We start from the raw sequence: 25572 nt of genomic DNA on the forward strand, positions 1-25572 counted from the left end.
CCACTATCACTCTTAACCTCAGCCTTGATCTTCCAGAAATTTCTCACTGACCGCAACACAGCAGCGGAAAAGATGACGTCAAGCGGCCATTCGTGTTCTCCCTTTTACCTCTTGTCGGTCCGAATTTACACGTTTAAAACGGGTAGAATGTGATAAACGTGTAACTAGATTACAAAACCCGAGATTACAAAGAAACCAGTTAGCATAAGAAAGTGCGGTTTTACTCACTGCTTCGATAAAAGCGCTTCTAAATCGTTTCACATCCCCATCTACAATCTACCCAGCAGACGGAGACCTTCTAAGCTCTGTGGGGCTCAATCAGTCACGTGACTCTTCCAGACCAATGAAAACGACGCTTGCATGTTTGCTAGGCTTTTCTCTGAGACAGACGAACGACTGGGATGTTTTCAAAACCAGCAATGAACGTCACACAGCCGTAGGCTACGTTTAACGTACAATATTGAGGAAAATAACCGTTAAAGACTCTTAATCTTTTCGCATAGTGGAACGTCAATGAGTCGGTAGGAACACGTGAGCCAATTTAAAGGTGAGTACGACACATTTTTTGTGGTTAAAAATTGTTTCGGGTCATGGTAAAAATCCTAGTTAGCCATCTGGCTGAAACGAGCAGGCTAACGTTAGGCTAACTTGACGTCAACTGAAATTGAATGTTATGTGCGTAGGTTTGGTATAGTTGTGTGCCACGTGCGTTACACACATTGACCAGTTTCTACCCGGTAACAGACATTTCTACCGTGTCTGTTTCTCGGTAAGTGCTTGCATTTAAAGAGAAGGTTCAGGGAGCTGATCGGAAAATGTCGGAGCGGAGCACAGTGCGATGCCCCAGTCAACCAGCGAGGCTGTGACGGGGCTTGGAGCGCTAGGGAGGGGGACCGTTGTATGGGCAGCGAATGAGCTGCAGTGGGCTTTTGTCTCAGGGTTTTACCATTTATAATTATACCCGAACTTGAGCGGTATTATTTATATACACGCAAAAGCATTTGACCCAATATTCACCTGTTAAATGGTACCAGTTTACAATAGAGGTATCCTGTTTTCAGTGGTTTTAAAATTGCAGCCAAAAAATAGCCGTATTCCTTTCAGTGTTTGGTAAGAAAAGGAGAGCGACCTAAACGTTACCGTAAGGTGGGTGGTGGTGTTTGCATCGATCTACCGTTTAAACACTATCAGCGCTGTTTTTATAAAAGTGATATCAAATCTTAAGTGAGATATATTTATGATTTGCTACAATAAATAAAAGAAAATTGCATAGCTCAAGCTATTAGGAGCCTGCGCTTCCAAACCATTGACTGTGACATCTTGGGGGTGTGTTGCCTGATACAAAAGCTGCTTGTTTTTATATGGCTGGCTGTGCAACGACCAGTCTGAAGGCCAGACGACTAAACCTGAAACATAAATTTAAGTATTTTCTTCACAAGCTTGATTACACACAATTTGCCTACATTTATAACTAATTTACTTATCAAATTAATCAGTTATAATTACTAATGACTTTTAATATGCCATACAAGTAGTGCAATACCAGGAAATACTACTTTATTTACAAAATGTTCATTCTCATATTTTAAATAATGTCTCATGAAAATCAGATATTCTCCCTTTTCTAGCTACAAATGTGGTCTTTGGTTTGACTTTAAAATATGTTAAATGTACTCAAAGTCATGCATTGATTGTTACAGAATTCTGATGCCAAAGAATGGGCTAGAGAAAACTTTAAAGCATGCTAAAATGTAAAAAATCATCAATATATTAGATAATATACCATAGACTTTAAATGGTAAATCAACATTAGGTCATCTGTTTAAAAAATTAAATAAAATTACCTGAAGGCAACCAGTCTTCACAAAAGTTTCTAGTCCTTATAAGTTTAATTTTTACAACTGAATACATATTTATTTGAAAATTGACGGTAGCATAACTAGTTTTTATGAAAGTATTTTCTCTACAGAATTTTGCAAACTCTTGTGTTAATAAATCAATTAGTCTACAGAAGGTTATGCATCTTGGATGTTCTACAACAAAACTTAACATCTATTGATTATTACTCTTTTAACCGGGAATGTGTGCATACTCAGAATGCATTTAACAGGAGTTGGTTACAAGAAGCACATCTACAGACCTGTTACAAAATGTCTTTTTTTTATTTCTTTTTTTAAAATATAATTTCTGTTGCAAATGCCGTTTGAGTATTTAACAAGTACATTCAATTCAAATTCAATTCAAAATACTTTATTAATCCCAGAAGGAAATTGATTGCTGTAGCAGCTCAGAATAATAATAATAATTGTCATCAAAGAGATGTTGTATATTACAATGGCTGTTGGCAGGAAGGATCTCCAGTGGCGGTCAGTGTTGCAGCAAAACTGAAGAAGCCTCTGACTGAAGACACTCTTCTGTTGTCAGACAGTCTTGTGAAGAGAATGCTCAGGGTTGTCCAGAATTTTCTTGATTCTCTGGAGAATCCTTCTTTGCATTATCTCCTCCACATAGCATAAAATGACTCAAAAATGTTGAGGTCCTGTTTGTGGAAAACAAACTTTTCACTGATTTTCATGAATGGAGCTTATTATTCTCATATTAGGAAATGGCGCTTCACGTGAGAAGACTGTTCGTGCTGCCAGAGAAGATTATGCCTGTGCTATTTTGCAATAATTGAACCTGGTGGGAATTTTTGGTGTTTTGTTGACTTACCGGCTTTTCTCTAGGATCTTTAACTGTAGGCTGAAACCAGTACCTCAGTCAGTACTCAACTGTCCAATCTGACTAATAGATGACATCACTATTCTGTCTAATGCTATTTATTCTACAGATTATTAAGTCACTTTTATTATTTTTCTCTTTGGCATATATATTGTTTGCCTCTGCAATTCAATAATAAATTGTAGAGGTTTGGCTAACCAAATTATTTAGGCTTTAGAAGACACCGGCTTTGCAAAAGAGGATGCAAAAATGTTATATTTCAATTAGATGAATTTAATTTGGGAACTGACAATTCTACATCAAACTGACCTTGTATTATGGTCAACCTGTTGCCCTGGATTACAGCCATGAAGTCACATTTGTTCATCAGCAGAGGTGGTACATCCATACTCTATAAGTGCCCGTGTGATTTGTAAGTAACTACCATTTTAGTTTTTTATTTCATCACTTGAATTTCTGTGGCATCAAAGAGTGAATTTTTGCACTTTATAGTCCGTATGTACTCTCACGTAGCGTATTAGTCAAAATATAAAACTACTGTTTACTTGGGTTGTTTTTATTCACTAAGATAATATAATTCTGACGTTTGTTTTACCATGGTACTTAATTTCTGCCTTTTTTTAAGGTTAGAGCCAAGATATCAGCTGATGGTTATTTTTCAAAAAATTTAAGGGCACAAAGACCTTTTCCTTTATGGGGAACTGATTAATTCTGACCAGCTTAAAGAGCAAGTCACCCCCTACCAGAGTATTACTCCACTCCCACTTCCTGTTTGAAAAATACAACAAATGCTGTTGTCTAGCAGACCCAGAGGGCGGAGCCACTAGCCAATTCACACACACACACACAGGCTCACAACGACATTGTGACATCATATGGTACCAGCTAACATTCAAGGGTACCTCTTAGCTAATAGTGATGGCAGATTTAAATTCAACTGCAGTGCAGAGTTTTTACCTGACAACGGCACAACACTGACAGTTTTAGGCAGAAAATTTAAATTTTAACTAAAATGTACTAAAGTGCAAAACAATTGACCACACGTGTCTGCAGCACGATTAGACACACATTTATAATTTATCAGAGAAAAAAAGCTGGATTCGGGGGTGACTTGCTTTTTAAGCCAGGTGTGTATTGTGCGATTTTTGGCCCATTTTGAGCCGATTTTCCTCACTTTTGTGTCATATACACAGTAAAAAATCCTGTGTCAATTTAACTCTAAGAGAGTTGAATTTAACTCCGTGTCAGATAACATTTGGTCCCACTCGAAAATAGAGTAAAATTTACTCTTTTATCAGTGTTACATTTTCAGTGTTAATTTTACTCAAATTTGTGTTAAAATTAACACTGCAATGTGTTGAAATAATTAACACTGTGGTTTATGAACACTTTTCAGAGTAAAATATTACACTTTGAAGAGTTAATTTAACTCCAAAATTAGATATAAAAAACAGTCTTTAGTGTCAAATTTAATTTCTCTATAGTGTTGATTTTTATTTCTCCAGTGTTGTTTTAAATATCTAGTTCATGTAGATCTATCAAATAAAAATAATCTCAGACAAAAGGTAACTTTGACAGCATTTATTCACAATGCAAAGATACTTTACATTCTCAAATGTATAAACAGTTGTAATAGTTGCATAAAAAGTTGGACATTGAAAGCTACTGTCCATAATCACATTACTATTTGTAATCAAACATTTTTGAATAATGCAATCACCACAGAAAACAATATGGAACAACAAGGAGAAGTGAGTCATTCACTCCATATGACATTTGTATATCAAAAGGCCTGGGATACAGCAGGTGGTCAGCATGAAACAAAACCAAATCTTGTGTTGTCCTGGCCACTTCATATGCATGGACATGTTCCTGAAAGCTAACTGTGCATAAAGGCACAGTTAGCAGAAACAGTTTCTCATGTATTATCAGAACTGACTCAATCTGATAAAATATCGGCATTTCAAAATCAACTTTGCCACAAATAACCAGATGAGGGCGGTAAATAAAGCCATTGTGTTTTGCCCAGTTGACTTTCATAACTTGAATACCATGTGGCACTTGCATTGACATGGCAATAACAGAGCCTCCTTTTATCATTTTCAAAGACACCATTTTCCCTGGACCAATGTCTAAACGATTAAAAGTAGAAGAAGATTGCCAAATGTATGCCATATGTCTCTGGTGTTTTTTGGCTAGAGTTTTGGTGATATTTTTAAATGATTTAAGCTGTTTTTTGAAAAAATTGTGCTTACCTTCATAGCGCATGCACCAAGTATGAAGTACAGGTCCGATTTTCTGAATACAACGTGGATAATGGATGAGGAAATGGTGCTTTGGTAAAAGTTTCTTATGTGGATACAAATTCTTGAACAGTTTGTGGTGATCCACAATCAAATGTTTCAAATATACACAAAGTCCTTGTGACAACTTAGGAGACAATACAATGTTGACTATTTGAAGTAATAAAAGAAGTAGATCCCAATGTCGATCAGTGGAGGTTATCAAATTTCCAAAAATGAGAGGAACATTCCTTAGCAAGCACCACGACTGAATTGCATTCAGTCCCAAATCATTAGACTCCTCACTTAAATTCACTGCAACTGGCCGATTGTTTCTTTCCATGAATCCATAATCAAAATTCAGTATTCTCAAATTCAGCTCTCTCAGTGTGATATAATGTCCTTTAAAATGCTGAAACAAAAGCTTTAGTTCGTACTGGGCCACCCCTTCTAAAATGTCATGCATCACATCAACTGCAAAGTTCTCAGATGTATGAAAATAAGTCAGTGAATTTAGTGCGCATGAACTCTTTACACCAAAAACATAAGGAAGAGAGGGATAACCAGCCATCTCTTGACAGTGGGCAGTGTGGGTGTCTTTGGTGCGCAATATTATTTTTGGAGAATCTTCAGAAAATTCTGTTTGAAAGTCATCTTTTTCAGCTAAACAAAACCTGCAACAGTACCTTGCACTAAAAGACTCCACCAAACCAAACAGGCTATGCAAGGCTAAATTATCACCAGTAACCTGGACCAAACTGCCACGAACACAACCACCATACAGTGGAATAACAATGCCATCACTTTCCAACACTTTAATGTCTCGAACAACAGGAGCAAGGATTTCATTAAAACCATATCGTTTAAGATCTTGTGCATGAAACAAAGCACAGAGGTGTATGTTGGCCAAGACGGAATTCCATTTTGGAGAAAAATTTCTTAAAGTAAAATATATTGCACCCATTTTGTGAATACTTCGCTTGGAACCAAGAGGATTTGCAACCTCAAAATCGTCATAAAACATTTGTATCTGTACTGTATGTTTTTCAGTTGAAAACAGAGGATGAGTTTTGAAAAAAGAACCATCACTAATATCTCTGAGTGTTGAGTCATTAGTGTCTAAGCTTATCAACATTTCTGCAGCATACTGACTATTGAATACTGATTGCAGTGTAGATAAAATTGGAATGTACATGAATTTATCTTTAACTACTATCTGATCATATGTTCCAGTGCTTTTATTTCGCCTTGTGTCAAATCTGGAGCCAATTACGTATTCAAGTGGTTCTACAATTTCCCTTTTTTCTGATAAAAATTTTGATCGCTTGTATTCTGAATTAAGAATTGAAAAAGGATTATCTAAGTCGTCAAAACAAGCTTCAACTTTTTTGCAAACTTCTGTTTCTCTTTCATCATTAAATACATGTCTAATGACAGTTTCTTTTGCATGCTGCTGAACATCTTTAACTATCTCTTCCATGGAACCAACAACAGAGTTCACAATGCTTTGGCCTAAACCTGCAGCCTGTAGATCGTAAATTACACTTGCACAACTATTTACAAGGTTAGCTGAAGATAAACCTGACTCGGTCTCTAAACATTTAGATACTTGAAAATCAGTGGAATTACTTGTGTTAGGAACACTTTGACAAGATGAAACATTGGGTTCTTCAACTGAATTAAATGAATTGTCAACATGACACTTGTTTAGATGCTTTCTAAAACCAGAAAAACTACCAAAAGAACGTGAGCATCCCATTTGGCCACATTTAAGATAAAGAGTCCTGCCAGTGCAGAGACCATGGATTACTTTAAGGTGCTTAATAAGGCTGTTTGGTGTACCACGGTCCCTTTTGCAAAGAAAACACTTCATTGTTATGGCTCACCCGATTCTAGCGCAGCATTCTTGCTCGCAACTCTGCAACTCTGGGAGTTTGTTTTGTTTCTGCTACATCGATGTTGTAAACGGTTGTTTGGAGAAAAGTGAAAAAGTTGGTCAGGGCATGACTGTATGACGTACCGAATACATAATGAGCTTTAAAGAGTTCATCAAGAGCTCCCACTGAACCAGTTGCCTTGCATGGAAGTGCATGCTTGTCGATCACAATGAAGAAGGTGTGGATCCTGCTTCTTGTAGTTCCCTGAGCAAGAAGGTAGGGCTGGCAGCTTTGGCTAATATGGTCTAGATGCTGTTGTACACTGGTTCCAGCCTAAGACAGAAAAATAATAGTATTTAGTGTCAAGACTGACAATAGATAAGGTAACTTCAAACTGGGCATTAAAGTGAGGTGATGGGAAGTATATTTTAAAAAAGCGCCCAGCATACCTTTAGGAATCTGATGAGGTGATCTGCGGCTTGAGATGCAGACATCTTTCCTGGCCTCTTTCGTCCTTGTGCAGAAGGTGGTAGCAGATGTAGCAGCAGCAAGATTGCAGACATGTCACTGTCCCAGCCTGTAAAAAAAGACATGCATCTGATTAACAAAATGTTACAAATAAATTAAATTGTCATAATTACCTTTATTACACGCATACCATTTTCATCTTCAGCTGCTGACTCAGTGTTGTGCAGCAAGTGTAAGAGTTCTGGAGTGGGTACCAGTCTATGGCTTTCCACGATAACCTTCTCTTTAATAGAGGTGGGCCACTTCACCAAGAATTTGTTGGCAGTTTCCTCACCAAACAGAAGTCTGAAATCTTGTTCTATCTGCATTGCAAAAATAAAGGACAAAATAAATAAATAAAACCACTATTGGTGACACTTCATAATGTCCAGGATATTTCTGTAACAAAAACAATGTTTTACCAGTCCCGGTGTGTCCAAAAACCGTGGAAAGACTGAGAAGACATCTGTTGTCTTGTCATCGTTGACCAGTGAATTGCGATATGCAAATGTGGCTCTCATCTTCTCACGAATAGTGTCCTCATCAGCAGTGTGTTTCAAAACAGCAAGAGCTGCTTCCACATCCTCATTAGACTGCATTTTGTCAGCAGCTAAGTTGGATTGTCCATGGCCTGGCCCACCAACTTCAGAAAAAAATAAATACATGAGCTTGTGCCCACACATTTGACATTTTATTGCCATCATACTATAACTGATTTGTAAACTTACTTTTGGTAGATTTCCTTACTGATGCACCCTTCTCCTCAGCAGCTTTTCTTTGAATGGTCTTCAAGCGCCATGCAAGGTATCCTGACCCACTCTCTGGATCGTAATAGTGTTCCTATATAATAAAACACAAAGATACAGAATATGTTATCAGTATTTATACCATCAATATTTAGCTTAATGTTGTTACGACCATTTTGCTTACATATCCATGTTTTGAAAGGGGGTCTTCCAGATATGGAAACAAGGCAACAATTCCTTGTGCATACATCACTCTGACAGTTCGAGGGGGAGATGTTCTGATAAATAAGCACAATGATGACTGTCACACATTTGATATCAAAATAAATATAGTAAATATGCTATTTTTAGCCTATATAAATTTACCCATGCTTTTCTGTCATCTCAGCAGCTAGAATGTTTATCATCTGTCTTCTGGTGGCATCTGTCAAAGATTTGGTTTTTGCGTACTCCTGCATGATGCGTTCACCACCAGGCTTTGTAGTTAGGATCTGTTTAATCAACTTAAAATGAAATGAAGAATGTAGTCATCAAAAACTGAGGTACACATATGAGTGTTAGATTTAACAGTAATGAATATTACTCACTGCCAGTGCCTCGTAGTTTATGTGACATGGCTTTTTAGGCTGATTTCCTCCATCAGTTGCTGAATCTTCAGCAGGATCACACATGGTGAAGTTCAGAATAATAGTATCATCAGAAGATGCTGAAGATGATGTAGCCAATGGTGATAGAGAAGAACCTACACAAAGTGGAAAAAAAAACAACAACAAAAAAATACAAAGACAAAAGTATATTAAATGTAACTGTGATGCTCCAATCCAAACCTTTAGGTTAAAAATGAACACGACTTTAAATAGTCCTTACCAAGTTCTTCATTACTCATCATGACTCGAAATGTGCCTGGGGACTCCTTCACTATTTCCTCAAAAACCTCAGCATCAATTTGGGTGTCAGACTGGTCATACACCTTCAGATCGAACAGTTTTTCTCCTGGTATGTCAAATTTTAGACACACTAAATAAGAGAAACAAAGGGTAAAGTCTGATGTTATTTACCAACTGCTGACAGGTTAAAAATCAGGTGAATAGGTCAATATAGTTGATTTTAATTAAAGGCAGAGAAAATGATCAACTTCAGCAGTTCACACAATGTCTTATGATAAATTGTATAGATTCACCAAGTAAAATACTGTAATATTGTTTTATACTAACCTTCTTTCAGGAAGGCATCAAGTGTTAGGTCAGACAGTCTTACATACTTCTGCTCCCCACTAAATGAAACACGCAGCAGCATTTTCCTGTTAAAACAAAAGTAAAAAAAAAAAAACATTAATTTCCCCTAATAGTGTATAGTGCTTTAGATGAGATGCTTTATTTTAGAAAAAATAAATATACAAAGATAATTTCTATATCAATAATTAGATAAATGCTCCAGTAATAACAAAAGAAAAACATCAAGTCAGCTGCTGCAGCCTGAAATCTTAATTGTGTCTGATGCTCGTTTGTGATAGTGGTTAAACTGGTCGACTGTTGCCTTAAGTCATCTCATAGCCACACACGACTCAATCCAGGATAGAAGGTTTATTCGGGTTCTGGTACATTTTGTCTTTGTGACTGGACTTAGCTTTGTTAGCCATTCCAGGATGCCTGCATCCTTGTGTGAGCTATGTGTATCACACAAACAACGAGCAAAAATAGAGGTTCAGATATGGGGTTCCCAATTTGTCACATACGGTAAGATTTTTATAGGCGATGTAGGCATCAAAACTTTATAAATGCACTTATTTTATTGATGATGACAGTACTTTAAAAATACGTTTCGGCGTTTAAGAAGTTAAAATTCGACAAATAAATGGCTGTGTCGCAAGCAGGACGATGCGCACTTTACCCCGAGCACAGCCACACATCGACTACTCGGCTCGCTTTGTAGGCGTCTGCTGTAACGTAACTTCTTTCTGTTAATTAGTGTCACAATTTTACAACACACAAACTGTTGCACAAGCACAACGGGCAAAACAAATAGTTATTATACATCATACTTTGGTAATGATCTTCTGTAAGAAAAACTAGCATTATTTAAGCGGACATTGCTACTTGCCGAGGAGGGCCCGACAGACTTCCATCAGGTGGTAAGGCCTGCTAGCTTCTATGCTAGCGGTGCTGCGCTGCTACTCGGAAAACTAACTCGAACGATGCGGTCCAACGGTTCCATGTGCTCTGATAGGAGTATGATAGCTTTATCGCAAGTAAGCTAGCAACAAGGTTAGCTAAGAATGCTAACAATGGTGGGTCATATTATATATTTAATTTGACCTAACACTTATTTAATTGTTTAAACTGGTACAGATCATCGACATATAAATATGGTACAGATAAATGTTGCACGTCACAATATTCAGACACAGATAAGTTCAGTATAATGCTAAATTGCTAATATTTCAAAATTTAAAAGTTACTAGAACTTCACCACAAATACCTGCCTTTATTTGGAGCGACTTCTAATGTTACACATATTTTACCTACAGTTTTTTAACTCCATTAACAACAAAATTAATAAATAAGTCTAACTTATTGTATGGTGACTCGTCTCTGTCCCAGTGACCACATTTGACTAAAGCAGCAGTCTGCAGTGTCCTTACTCCTTAATGACAATAGTTACATTACAAAACCTTAACTTGAACAATAATTTCAAAACCACATTAGTAATTTAGAAATGCTAAAATTGACTTACCTGACTGGCACCATGCACTCCAGAGCAAGTCCAGACTGGTTCAGACAAGCACCAAGCAGCTTTTAATGACTCTTTGGAAATAGGCGGGTAAATGAAATAAACTCTCTGTAGAGTAGAAATTAACTCTGCATGTCTGCAGATTTTAACACCGAATTTTAACTCTACAGTTTGAGTTGATTTACTCTTCAAATAGTTGTAAATACTCTATCTAGGTTAAAATTATTTTACACTGTGATTTTAACACCCAATGTTTTACTGTGTAGTATACAGGATTTACGAGAAGCGATTAACACATCACGACCAGCTCCCAATCAGTAATAGTGTATTCGCACGAATATCAAATATGTTTGATATTTTGCTCATCACTTGTGAGAATGTTGCACTGTTGAATCAGAGAAGCAACTCAAATGTATCAGTGCCGCTCACACGGTGCATGCGTCAACATGGCTGCCCGGGAATTTCCATGTCCACACACATTGTTTCTTTTTCTGTTTAAACTTTTTTCTGTGCACAATGACAAGGATTGCCAAGAAAGTGTATTTGCTGTGTTCTAAAAAAACAGATAATTACACATCTGTTTACTTTATTTTTTTCGTCTTCCATCATTATCTCCCATAAAGCCCTGCGTGTCCTATGGCAAGCCTGATGAGCAACAGGTTAGGGTTGTCACGGTATGAAAATTTAACCTCACGGTTATTGTGACCAAAATTATCACGGTTTTCGGTATTATCGCGTATTTTTTTAACGGTGTTGCATATGTTCAGAAAGCATTGATAGGCCTGTTCTACACAAACTGAAATAGTTCTGAAAAGGTTTAACAGTGTTTATTAAACCTAAAATAACACAAAGCCTTAGCAAAAGTGCAACTTTTCACAAGTAAAGGAACAAATAGCTTATTTTTCTGGAACATGTTACAGTAGTCAGTGCAGGTTTAAATTATACAAATCCAAACATTCGAAACATAAACAATATGTAAACAAATCAAAGAAACACCACTTGTTTTCTCATATACTTGTTTTCTTCATTATCAAAATGAAAATCTAAAACTCCAGTCCACACTTGACTTGAAGTCAACCTTAAAAAAATATGTATTTAAAATAAATAGCCACTTTAAACAAATTACTAAAATAACTACTACACTATGTAATCAAATCCAAATGTTCAAGTATAAATGGCATTGAATAAGTAAACAAATCAATGACAAGGAACTAATTGTATATTTCTCTTCATCATCAACAAATAAGATGCTTCATCCAGCAACAGGGTGTCTGTGACTCAGTTTAAATGCTGGCAGAGGGCGCTGCGGCTGCAGTATGTAGTGCATTCTCCCTCAACCAAAAGTCCTCACGTCATGCATTTAAGCTAAAATGCTAATGTTAACTTACCTTGCACTGGCTGTAGAGACGTGGGTGATGGTCAGGCAGATGTGCCATTAGATTCGAAGTGTTGCTGCCTTTTGCAGACACTTGTTTCCTGCACGTTCTGCAAACAGGATAGCAGTCTTCTATTAACTGTCCCTCAGCATTTTTCAGAAATCCAAAATATGCCCATACTTCCGATTTAGTCTTCTTTGAGGGCTGATGGATGTCCTGGGCGCTGCCGTCTCCTCCTTCGGCCGTTATTTCAGCTTCAAAGTTTTGGTTGCAAACTAAAAAGTGCGTGTGCGCGGGACCTTCAGCAGAAGCGACGGTGGCTGGTAAGGGTCACCGCGCCTAAACCGCGGTCGCGGTAAACCCACCGAGATAATTTAGTTTTTTTAAAAACTGGACGGTTATTTTTATTGTCAACTTTTTTACAGAGGTTTACCGCTATACCGGTTACCGTGACAACCCTAACTTGAACAAATATAAAAATGTTCTCTTTTATTTCAATTTAGGTCACATGCTTCAGTTTTGTTCCGTTGATCCCAAAATCGAAGTCTACATGTTGTCCTTGAGGCTCTTTGCACATTTAGATTCTGGTGTTACTCTCTGGAGGCTGTAGGAGTTCTCTGGTAGAAGAAAAAACAGTCATGGACCAACTCTTAAACATTATCTGAGACATTCATTTAGATTAAATTTAGTGCTTATGCTATACAATTGAGGAAATGTACAAACTTGTCCATAAATCAATCCAGCTATAAGCATAGGTCATTTAGGGCTGTTTATTAGTGAAATTTCTATGTAGGTTTTAGTTAAAGCCAGCTGCCTGGTGTCCTTAACTGCTAGTCCTGCGGGACATACATTTCATCCTCTGTACCAGTCTAAAGATCTCCATGTCCCTCTGCAGCCGATCACATGCAGCTCTGAATCTTGTGACTGCTCCAACTCCACGTAATGGCTGCACGTGTTGTAATAAATATCTCAGTTGAAAAGGTGACGCTTGGGCTTAGCTTACCCAAACAGAGAAAGGCACATTACTGCATGTCAAGAGTCCAGATTGGTGTTTACATATACACACAGAAAGCAGGCAGATATAGTATCCATAATTTGTTGTTCCTAAGCCTTTTAGACTCAGACTGATTAGACAAAGATTGCAAAAAAAAAAAAACATAATAATAATAAAAGCTAAAAAAAGAAAATTTAACTTGTATAGTTTATAACTTTGAGGTTGCACATCATTTATAGGGAAACTATTCCCATAGGAACTGTTTTTATCCCGTTTTGTGTATCACCCCAAACTTGGTTTCATGGGCCAAAGTGGAGTCTCAACCCCAGCCATGGCAGCCACTGAGTTGCCCCCAATTTACATCAGGTGCGTGAGTGATGAGTTACAGCAGAGTTGTGCTCTGTAGCAAATCTAGTCTATGGTTTGGTGTACACCGGACACACCGCATCACTGAGGTTGTGAAACCACATAGCTAACAAAGCGTACCACTCTCGCACTCTGTGTAAATTGGGGGTTAGACTACATATAATGTAATTGCTACCTGATTGGTGAATGTCAAAAGACAATAAATGAGCAACAAATATAATCAAATTTTGCGTGAAACACAGAAACTCTTTAGGTATTAGTAATTTAGACCAGTGGTTCCCAACCTTATTTCATTGAAGATCTCGTCTGTCAAAGACGAGCTTGGTAACCCAATACCAACTCCTACTCGCATACACACATTAAAAGTGAATCATTACGAACATTTATTTACTAAAAACAAATGGCAGCTGTTTGTTTTGTTGCACACTGTTGGGTTTGTTTTTGAGATTTTATAAATGTTTACAAATCTAATTTTGGTAACCTCACAATCTCGGCACAGACCGATTTAGCTAATAAATGCTTTTACTTTATTTTCTTTGTCACACACTGGCCAAAATACATATTCATTTCTATTTAGTACAATAAAATCTTTTTGAATTCCACAATAGTTTTATGCGTAAAGTAAAAAAAAACTGAATTATTGCATTTGCAATGAAATTGCGTCCCTAGCTGTTTTTCTTTATTTATTTTTTGTCCATCCGCTTGATATATTTGCTCTAAATCACTTGAGGAGCTTTTCCACACACCAAACTTTAGAAAACCAAGTCCCCCGTTCTGATGGCAGTAGATTGTTGATGTTTGCAGCACATGGACACTGTCATAACATTACAGATGGAAACTTATGCTTTTGTACTTTTATCACTCCCTTCATCATTTCTGCCTACATGCAGCATTTCAGACTGGACAGGGTCTCTATGCTGTAATTTCAGAGATCGATGTACAGTAACACCCTTTATGTTAATTGGTGAAATGTAACCGATAACCACTTCCTGTAGTAATGGTAGTCATTTTGAATGTCTTCAATCGTGTGGGTGTTTCTAACAACTGAGCATATCAAAGTTAAAAAGATGAAGGTCAAATAATATAACTTGGAATAAATTATGAGGCATGAAGAATATTTCCCCCATTTTTCAACTGATAAAATCTGAATAGTTAATGTATAAAAGCAAAGTCTTTTTATTGAGCTCTTCAGAGAAATTGGGTCACACATTAGTATAATACTTGAACCAGTCATGCAGCCAACATGGCAGTTTGTTTTACATAGAATTTTGTTGTGCTGTACCTTTTTTTTAACTATAGATAACTACACAGAGCAGTTTAGCTCACGGGAATGGTAGAAGAAGAGTAGTTTACAGGATGTGCGATCCTTTAAATAGAATTCTAATTTCTTTGCACTAAGGGTGGCAATATAAACAATATAAGGTAGAAACGATATAAAATTGGGTAATGATAGTTTTTGGCTATATCGCAATACCGCGACAACACATGACGTCACTAAGATGTGCACCCTGCTGACATTGGGACAACAGAAACTTTTGAGAGAATATAATTCCAGCATTTATTTTTTGATCACATTCTTAATATCCGGAGGTGTCTGGATTCACAAAACTGACAATCATTCAAATTCTATTAAAACACAAGAAAGAAGAATGCTTTGCATCAGTTTTACGGACATAGTGAGGGGGTTGTGCAGCTGGGAAATGTGGCCTCTGTATTGACCCTTTGCATGTGACGTCATACCACTCATGTGACCGCCCCTTTTGCCATGATGGACGGCAAAAAGACCATTTACACCCGTAGAAACTAGGGATGCACCGATCAGGTTTTTTGCTGCCAATCACCGATACCGATATCAAAGAATGCTGATCACCGATACCGATCACGTGGATTGGCCAGAAATTTTCTACAACATTATAATGAGTGCTACAAACTACATAATCTGGGAATAAAGGAAATGTAACCTAATCTAAAATGGTCTGTACTAGGGTTGTCACAGTGTGAAAATTTAACCTCACGGTTATTGTGACCAAAATTACCACGGTTTTCGGTATTATCGCGGTATTTTTTTTAAATGTGCTACATTTTCACACAATTAAAAAACCCTGTATGTCAGGAAATATTGTCCTCAGTTTGTGTCTAAATTTTGCCTAAAATGTGTTATTTTGTAATTATGTTGTTTATTTGTTTACATTTTTCCCTTTAGTCTTTAAAATACTAATATTTGCCCATAACTTCTTATTTTATGTCTGTTTGATGTCATCATTTTAAAAATAGTAGATCAGATGATACTCAGTACTCAAGTAGCCTTCTAATCGGATACTTTTTTACCCTTACTTGAGTAATAAACCCTATATCAGGAAAATATTGTCCTCGGTTTGTGTCCTTCCAGTGATCTTTGCAGATTTGGGAAAATGTCATCAGGCAGTAATCATTGTTAAATTCATAATTATTCTCGGAGAGAGACCAACTCTTATCTGTCCCTGGGAGCCCCGTAATGCAAAGCATCATTTCAATATGGCGGTGTCCGCGACACGGTTTACATGCAGGTAGCGGTGCTGCGGCTGCTTTATATAGCGACTCGTTGCATTCTCCCTCAACCCAAATCCTCGGATCACGCATTTTAGCTAAAACGCTAGCGTTAGCTTGCCTTGCGTTGACTGTAGAGTTGTGGGTGATGGTCACACAGCTGTGTCATGAGATTTGAAGCATTGTTGCCTTTCACAGACACTTTTTCTACACGTGCTGCAAACAGGATAGCCGTCTTCTATCAACTGTCCCTCGGCATTCTTCAAATATCCAAAAGATGCCCGTACTTCCGACTTTGTCTTCTTTGAGCGATAAAAAATGTCCTCCTGAGCACTGCCGTCTCTTCCTTTGGCCATTATTTCAGCTTTAGCTTCAAGAAAGTTTTGGTTGTAAAAAACAAAGCGCGCATGTGCCGCCGGCAACTTCAGCAGATGATACGGTGGCTGGTAAGGGTCACCGCGCCTACACCGCAGCCACGGTAATCCACCGAGATAATATAGTTTTTTTAAAAACAAGATGGCTTTTATTATTGTCAACTATTTTTACCGGGGTTTACCGCTACACCGGTTACCGTGACAACCCTACCTGATCGGTCTGCTTTGATCTATTTTGAAAACTCCGATCAAAACCGATAGGGGCGCTATCGGCCGATTGGGATCAAATGCGGAGCCATCGGTGCATCCCTAGTAGAAACTCCAGTGAAGGTAGTCAAAACAAGCCAGTTTGTAGCCTTTTATCGCTTTTATTTAGTTGATTTGACAGTAAAATGGTTTTAGCGTGCTGCGTGGTTGGCTGCACTAAGAGACAAGGACGTAAACTCAACTCTTTTTCTTTTTAATAACTTTAATGGAGATGGAGGACGGAGATGAACTGCAGCGATCAATCAAGCGGACTAGCAGGCCTCAGATTTGCAGCAAACATATTTTTACCGGGTAAGATTAACGTTAATTTATTTCACAAGGAAGACAGGGATAAATGTGATGTGTTTATACAAGTTAATGATAATCCTGATGGATGGGTATTTCACCACAGAGACTGCGCTCCTTCCACTGTAGTGTAAAGAGAGACAATTATTAACAATATTAAAGCTCCGATGTATAATTACTTGTGTTAAAATTACGTTATTTATTTATATGAGCGTCGGCGTTCAGAGATCTTCTCATTCTGGTGTGAGAGCAGCAGCTGAACCCGGTAACACCACCAGCAACAGAAGCTGGTAGGGATCCAGACTTTTTAAAAATCAGCTTTTGTGTGAAGTGAAACGCTGTTTACAACATAAAGTTATAAATCCAGAGGGGTGAATTTAGGCAAAGTCAGCAACATGTTTACATCGGTGAACAGCCGCAGAGGAGGAGTTAACGTTGGTAAGCTAGTTAACATACCGCTCTCTATGAGCCCCCGCTAGATGCGCTACTTCTGATAACTGATCTGGGCATGAACTAGTTGAAGGAATGCTTCAAGGAGTTTTTATTTTTTTTTTTTTTGATCGCAAAAACAATTTCAGGCTCTACTTTGTCCTTTGTTTCGTACTCGTGCCGCTCACTGTTTACATGCTTTTGCCGTCCAGCATGGTGGACCCATGTGATTAGGTGACGTCTGTGCAAAGGGTCAATACAAAACCCTCATCAGCCAGACCATAAGCCTCTTAGTGATTACAGTATCGATCAAGGTGATGTTATGCAGGATCAATTATGTAAGCACATATTATTTTCTCTCCCTAAAGCAATTGCTTTTGGAAATTGCTCTTTGTTGTGGATTTACTTTGGGTATAATTTATTACTTAGGTAATGCTTTGCTTTTGTGTAACACCTGTTTTCAATAATTCAATAACTGTGCTTTTATGAAGTTATTTTAACTTTTGGTGAGTGTATATGTTGAGTAGTTTTGAGAAAAATGTACATTTTAGAGTAGCGGCGAAACCTCGATAACGAGGCGGTGATGGAGTCTAAATTACAGATCTAATTGTTTATCAATAGGACAACGTGCCCAATGGTTGATATAATTGTGGTGTTTACATTTTCATTACATATAAAAAAGATTTATAGTGAATCAACTTTGATCTTACAGAATTATAGTATTGTTTGCTCTGTTCCAGTTCATTTATCTAGAGAAATAAAAAAGAAATGCTGAAAAAACAACAAATGCACACCTTTGTGTTTTAGGTGAAGAATACTCGTAAACATGCTTTTAAAGTGTTCTGCAGTCAGCCGGCAGATATCCACATCCTAAATGCGTCTTGGAAAATCATCGGAAGATTCTGATCTGAAAACGTCATTTATCCTGGCTGATTATTCGCTCTCTGCTGTCACTATGCAAATCAGAGGAAGAAAACGTTTTGCACAATTTGCCAGTTCTTGTTCTGGCTTAAAAGAAATTGGTACAAAGAAAGATTACTGTTCAGGTTCAGAATAGTGGAACAGAAAATTTCTCTGCGTGAACCTGACCTTACTGAATGAGTGAATCATGAGAAGTCATCGTAGATGTTTACAGTAAGATGTTTCAGATTAAACCTTCATCCAGAGTATCTTGTCACTTTTTATCGGCAACACAACACAGGTGTGACTTCTGATCATAAAACCGCTTCTTCAGTAAGATAAGGTTCTGAATTTGGTTCTGCTTTTTGTGTTTCGAGCAATCAGAGCCAGGCTGTACCTTCAGGGAAATCCCCCCCAAAACGGTCATTTTGTGTTTTACTCTCAAGTGCTGTTAAATCAGATATCATGCAGGCTTCTGTTTTTAAGTTAAATCTGTTTGTAAGGTAATGAAACAAACCTTATGACACAGTAGTTTAACAAACCGGTTCCTGTGTTTAACTTAAAATCAACTCTTTCGCTTTAACTTACAGGTGCTACTTTATAGCACAAGTGCCTCCAGCCAGTCCAGAACCTAACTGCAGTCGGCTGCGTCTCTGATAGGTCTTCATGTGTGTGTTAAAGGGTGGAGCCTCCTGATTACACAAGATGCGCAGGCCGTTGCCAGCAGCTAAATGTGTGCAGAACGTTGTTTTTATGTAGCGTGCTGAGCTCAGTTCTCTAACAGTTTGATATCCTGCCACTTGCTTTTTAAAGGCAGTTTCAGAACCAGTTACCTTCCTACAGGACTGCACACGCAGGCTGAGCTGTCATGTGACACGAAACACTAGTATTCTATCATGTTTAGTTGTTGATTGCTCAAAGTTCTTTTTTATGAATGAACTGTAAGTGAAATATTGCTTTCTGAGTGTTATGGTTGGAAATAGGGATGCACCAATACCGGTAAAAGTTAACCGATACCAATGCAGTTGCTTGAAAATGGCTTTACTGTAACTTGTCATTTCTGTTCACCTAATATTTTAGTTTTGTGATGATTTCCATTCATATATTTTACTTTTTATATACCTCACAGTCTTTTCCTGTTGAAAGCAGAGAAGAAAATAAAATCTGTATTCCAGATCATTGCCTTTTTTTGTGTGGTAGAAGTATCTGTATTGGTAATCGGTATCGGCGAGTACTCAGATCCAAGTATCGGTATCGTATTGGTTTGGAAAAAAGTGGTATCGTTGCATCCCTAGTTGGAAAAGAGAGTATTTAGTGCTGCGTTCCTCTGTTATGAGCTGCTTTCACTTGACTGATGCCAAAGAAAGCGGTCATATCCTGTTAACATTGGCTGTTTGTGACCATGCTTTCTGGGGACTGAGAACCACCCTTCTGTTACGTGGAATAAAGGCGCTCCAGACAAATTGTGTCATTAAACTGTACTTTGAACTCAAACCTTTTAGAGTTGGTTTTACTAATCAATGCAGATCAAGTCTGTGCTTGTTTGCATTCAGTTTATAAACCTAAGCTACAAAACAGCACAGCAACATCTAAGCAGACTTTTCCAATCTTTTGCATCATACAGAAAGTGACTTTTAATCAACAAAATGGCTCGTTACGTCATTTAGAATAACTCGGGAAATATCTTTGACATTATAGCATTAAGCACTATGCTAAATGGCATTTTTAGGTTATAGAGTGTTATATAAGTGAGTAAAGATGTGACATATGAAGACTGGGTTAGTCACTGTTGACAAACTGCCTCAGATTTTTGGGTCATACCTACAAGGTTGAACAAGTGTGTGTGTGTATAGTTATAATGCTACTGCTCAGTAACACTGTGATCGACACGTTCTAACTTTGAATTTCAACCTACAACCATTTTTAATTTAAACCCTCTGTCTTGCCCTGTAGGCAGCTGAACTGAGAACATATTTTTTCTAAGTGGAGCGTTGCTGCCATCTATTAACATTTTTTGGAACTGCTTTGGCCTTTGAGTTATGTAAGCACCACGTTCATTCTTTGCTAGTAGCAGGGCAACTGCAGACATGTTTCGCATGAGTGCTGCAATTTGGTTTGGGTTTATTTGAAGCAATGCCTGTAAGTAGTAGTTTATATGCAATGATGAACATTTAGGCTCATTTGTGTGAAAGAAAGCAGCTTTGTGCTTACTGACTTTGTTTTATTTGTTCATGGAGATGTCCAAGTACTATGGACGCTCTTCTTGTTTGCTGCGCTATAAGCTAATTAGCATGCTTGTAGGCTATCTGATGTTACATTACAGTTCAGTGTTACAGCTTTATACATTTGTTATAATGTTATTACTGCAATGCTAAAAATGCTACTGAGTGTGAGACACTTATATTAGCTGTTTTGTGCTAATTATGGGTTGTTCTGTATTTGACAGTTTCACTCTGTTTCACATGGAAATAAAGGAAGAAGTGTTGATCCTGACTCTTGTGAAAGGAGTTTGGCTGATGGTTCATTTTGGTATCGGGCACCTTAATCGAACCATTACAGTGAAAAAGCAGAAGATTCAGCTGGAACTCATTCAAGCATCATCATGGAAGATCATGATAGGGATGCACCGATGGATCGGCATTTGATCCCAATCGGCCGATAGCGCCCCTATCGGTTTTGATCGGAGTTTTCAAAATAGATCAAAGCAGACCGATCAGGTAGGGTTGTCACGGTAAACGGTGTAGCGGTAAACCCCGGTAAAAAAAGTTGGCAATAATAATAACCGTCTTGTTTAAAAAAAAAACTATTATCTCGGTGGGTTTACCGTGGCTGCGGTGTAGGTGCGGTGACCCTTACCAGCCACCGTATCATCTGCTGAAGTTGCCGGCGGCACATGCGCGCTTTGATGTTTACAACCAAAACTTTCTTGAAGCTAAAGCTGAAATAATGGCCAAAGGAAAAGACGGCAAATTTTAGCTAAAATGCGTGATCCGAGGATTTGAGTTGAGGGAGAACTTAACGAGTTGCTATATAAAGCAGCTGCAGCGCAGCTACCTGCATATAAACCGTGTCGCGGACACCCCCATGTTGAAATGACGCTATGTATTACGGGGCTCCCAGGGGCAGATGAGAGTTGGTCCCTCTCCGAGAATTATTATGAATTTAACAATGATTACTGCCTGATGACATTTTCCCAACTCTGCAAAGCTCACTGGAAGGACACAAACCGAGGATGATATTTTCCTGATGTAGGGTTTATTACTCAAGTAACGGTAAAAAAGTATCTGATTAGAAGGCTACTTGAGTACTGAGTTCATCTGATCTAATATTTTTAAAATGATGACATCAAACAGACATAAAATAAGAAGTTGTGGGCAAATATTGATATTTTAAAGACTAAAGGGAAAAAATGTAAACAAATAAACAACATAATTACAAAATAACACATTTTAGGCTAAATTTAGACGCAAATTGAGGACAATATTTCCTGACATACAGGGTTTATTTAATTGTGTGAAAATTTAGCACGTTTAAAAAAAATACCGCGATAATACCGAAAACCGTGGTAATTTTGGTCACAATAACCGTGAGGTTAAATTTTCACACTGTGACAACCCTAGTACAGACCATTTTAGATTAGGTTACATTTCCTTTATTCCCAGATTATGTAGTTTGTAGCACTCATTATAATGTTGTAGAAAATTTCTGGCCAATCCACGTGATCGGTATCGGTGATCAGCATTCTTTGATATCGGTATCGGTGATCGGCAGCAAAAAACCTGATCGGTGCATCCCTAGATCATGACAGTGCATCTCAAATTAGCACAGGAAGCACACACTCGTCTGCAATTCAGATCAGCAGGGCTGGATTAGCCCGGGCAAGAACAGAGGCAGCATGCATGCGCACATCCTATGCTGAGCGGGAGGTACAACTCAAGCTCAACAAACTCAAATTAGAAGCTGAACAGGAGTCTCTGAGCTTACAGCGAGAAGCAGCAGCCGCCAATGCAGAAGCAAACATATTGGAAGCAGTTGAGAGTAATGGAGACTGTATACCTGCCGTACAAAGGAGCAATACATCATTATATAATGAGTCAGCAGAGCTCACACCGAAATACATCAAAAAAACACACAAAGCAACAAGTTGACACACACAGTAAAGAAGCTTCAAGTGGCACACAATGCTCGAATGATAATCTTCCTAGAGAGAAAATCCCACACGCGTTTCACAACAGCGAATCAGACAGAGAGAAGCAAAACAATGAGATATTACAATCTGGGTTGACCAAAATGCCTTCGAAGGCCTATGCGCAACTTTCCACTCCCAGCCATTACCCCCCAGTTGCACCAGACAACTTTGATAGGGTGCCACCAGCACGTGTAGGATTCCCTAACCTGGCAGCTCGGCCCTATTCACCATTAAATGTTACCAGTCCATGTCCCCAAAGAGATACAGACTCAATGTTTGATGTTGCCAAGTATCTAGCACGGCGGGATTTGGTGAGTACAGGCCTCAGCAAATTCGATGACCACCCAGAGAGCTTCAGAGCGTGGATGTCTGCATTCGTGATTGCAACGCAAGACCTTGGAAAAGTCAGTGGCTTGGAAAAGAGTCAGCTGAACATGTGAAAAGGATGCATCGTCTGCACATTAATGACCCTGAAGCAGCTCTCAAGAAAACCTGGGACAGGTTGTATGAGTGCTATGCTGCGCTGGAAGTGATTGAAAGTGCACTATTCAATCGACTCAATGTCTTCCCCAGAGTAGCCAGCGGGGACTATAACAGGCTGAGAGAGTTGGGAGATCTTTTGATGGAACTTCAAGCAGCAAAAGAAGATGGATATCTGTCTGGATTGGATTTCTTGGACATAGCTCGAGGCATTAGTCCAGTATTAGATAAGCTTCCCCACAACCTGCAGGAGAAGTGGATAACGGGGGGGGTTCAAGATTTAAGAGAGAACATTATGGACGTTTTCCTCCATTCTACTACTTTGCTTCGTTCGTGTGTAACGAAGCTCGCATGAGAAATGACCCCAATTTCGCTGTTCCTAGCAGCTCTATCCCATCCGGAAAGGCGAATTCATTTGTGCAACACTCAGGTGCAAAGTTTCCTGTAACGGTGCAAGAAACAGACTTGGAAGGGGGACATGGCTTCACTACTACTTCCACACAAAAGCAAACCGACAACCCAAGTAAGCACTGCCCTATTCACAATAAATCCCACCCTCTGAAGAAATGCAAAGCATTTAGAGCTAAAACGTTGGAGGATAGGAAAGTATTTTTAAAAGACAGTGGGGTTTGTTATAGATGCTGAGCATCCTGTTCTCATATTGCCAGAGACTGCAAAATCCTTACTAAATGCAGTGAATGTAACCGTGAATGCCACATTGCAGCATCCTGGCTCACTTTCAGAAGAATCAAAGTTTATTTCTCATTCACCAGAGGGCAGCGAGGGTGAAGTAGTTCCTCTTAGTGACATTGCTGTAAGCAGCCACTTCACTGAGGTTTGTGGTGAAAGCCGAACACCTAGGTCATGTTCCAAAATATGTCTGGTCAGAGTGTTCCCTCAGAACCAACGAGACAAAGCCATCAGGGTGTACGCAGTGATTGATGACCAGAGCAACTGCTCACTCGCCAGGTCAGAGCTGTTTGATATGTTCAGCATCCAGAGTCAGTCTTTTCCCTACTCATTGAAGACATGTTCTGGTCTCACAAATATGTCCAGGAGAAAGGCGGAAGGACTGTCTGTTGAACCAGTTAATGGAGGAGAATGCATAGCTCTACCATTATTGATTGAATGCAACCAAATACCCAACAACAGATATGAAATACCTATGCCAGCTGCAGTTCTTCATCACCCTCATCTGAAGTCCATTGCTCCACACATCCCTGAGATGGATCCAAAAGCAGAGATATTGCTTCTGCTTGGGAGGGATGCTATACAAGTGCACAAAGTCACACAGCAGATAAGTGGTCCAGTCAATGCTCCCTTTGTTAAGATGCTTAATCTTGGTTGGGTCATTGTAGGGGAGGTGTGTCTCCAGGGAGCTCATAGGTCATGTGTATCATCCTTAAAAACCACTGTCCTGCCAGTCGGTCGACCGTCATATATGACACCGTGTGATGCATACATTCAGCTTCAAGAGAGGGCAAACTATGGCAGAGGGAGCCCCTTGGAACATGACCATACCATCAAAAATTCAAAGAGAGCAAAACATCGGAAAAGCTGTGTTCACCGAAACCGTCAATGACAATAAGTTGGCACCATCATATGAAGACACTGACTTTCTAAAGACAATGAACACCCAAGTGTTTAGAGAGGAAGACAACACCTAGGGGTGCTCCGCTGCCATTCAGGGCACCCAGACCAAGGCTTCCAAACAATCACCAGCTGGTTTCTAAACGACTCACTTCTTTATGCCGCACTCTCAACCGTAAAGGAGAGATGAAAGAACATTTTGAGAGTTTCACGCTGGGGACACACCGGCCGCCGAAACGCCGGGAGACGGAAGTGCTCACGAAATTCGGCCGCCGCTTGCTGCTCCTCAGTTCAGACCAGACGCTTGTTTCTCCGCTCCGGTCGAGGCGCGCCTCGTAGTTTTTCTTTTAATCACTTGGCGTCCTCCATTTCCTCTCTGCCTTTTCTCTGCTCTTTTCCTCTACACCCCACTCCCCCTTGCTGTTTGTGTGTGTGTTTGTACGTGTGTGTGAACCTATGGTGTGGACCAGTTGTTAATAGCTGGCCTACAACTTTCTGCCTCTTAGTCCTGTTTGCTCCAGTTGAAAGACACCCAAAACCGCACCCCCTTCACTTGGTCACACGCACACAAGTTCGGTGTGTGTGTGTGTGTGTGTGTGTGGTTTTTATGCAGAGTCTGTTTACGAACACATTTGACTATCACGGATTTGTATTTTGAAATGCTTTATTTTGTTAAATTTGCTGGCCTGCCTCTTGTGTCTAGGTTTGACTTCCTGCCAGAATTGACGCGCGCGGCGCTTCGGTGGCCCGTGTGGTCTATAGAATAGGATAACAAGGGCGTCGAATGAAGGCGGTCCCAATTTCACGGCGCTTCAGTGGTTGGTGTGTCCCCGGCGTCATAAAGAAGATCTTTGAAAACAACCATGCTGAGATAGCCCCCCGCGTGCAGAGAATGAAGAGTGCTGGTACCTCCCATTTTTGGGGGTGTACCAC

General features: G+C 39.0%; 2 protein-coding genes across 3 annotated transcripts in view; one reads left to right on the forward strand and one right to left on the reverse strand.

Moving 5' to 3' along the window:
- Window positions 1-386: 386 nt before the first annotated feature.
- Window positions 387-25572, forward strand: part of ankrd12 (ankyrin repeat domain 12) — a 59175-nt gene continuing 33989 nt past the window's right edge. For both annotated transcript variants that reach the window (XM_015956227.3, XM_015956228.3), the window contains exon 1: window positions 387-547. The gene's annotated coding sequence lies outside the window, so the exon portion shown is untranslated. The remainder of the gene's footprint in view (window positions 548-25572) is intronic.
- LOC107373498 (uncharacterized) lies at window positions 6670-9687 on the reverse strand. The gene is made up of 10 exons (XM_054746838.2): window positions 9348-9687; window positions 9001-9150; window positions 8721-8875; window positions 8500-8636; window positions 8318-8411; window positions 8116-8227; window positions 7810-8030; window positions 7539-7710; window positions 7330-7457; window positions 6670-7213 (listed from the first exon to the last, which is right to left on the reverse strand). Exons 1-10 carry the CDS (start codon window positions 9463-9465, stop codon window positions 6896-6898), a joined length of 1605 nt encoding a protein of 534 aa, XP_054602813.1. The 5' UTR covers window positions 9466-9687; the 3' UTR covers window positions 6670-6895.

This window comes from Nothobranchius furzeri, chromosome 11 (assembly GCF_043380555.1).
Source record: "Nothobranchius furzeri strain GRZ-AD chromosome 11, NfurGRZ-RIMD1, whole genome shotgun sequence".
NCBI lineage: Eukaryota > Metazoa > Chordata > Actinopteri > Cyprinodontiformes > Nothobranchiidae > Nothobranchius > Nothobranchius furzeri.

Excerpts from the sequence above, each read along its gene's own strand:
- LOC107373498 (XM_054746838.2), bottom strand. The coding sequence starts at position 9,465 with ATGTTTTTTTTTTTTTACTTTTGTTTTAACAGGAAAATGCTGCTGCGT. Across the intron at positions 8,412-8,499 it reads GAGATGACAGAAAAGCATGG|AACATCTCCCCCTCGAACTG; the intron begins GTAAATTTATAT and ends CTTATTTATCAG. Across the intron at positions 8,228-8,317 it reads CCCTTTCAAAACATGGATAT|GAACACTATTACGATCCAGA; the intron begins GTAAGCAAAATG and ends TTTATTATATAG.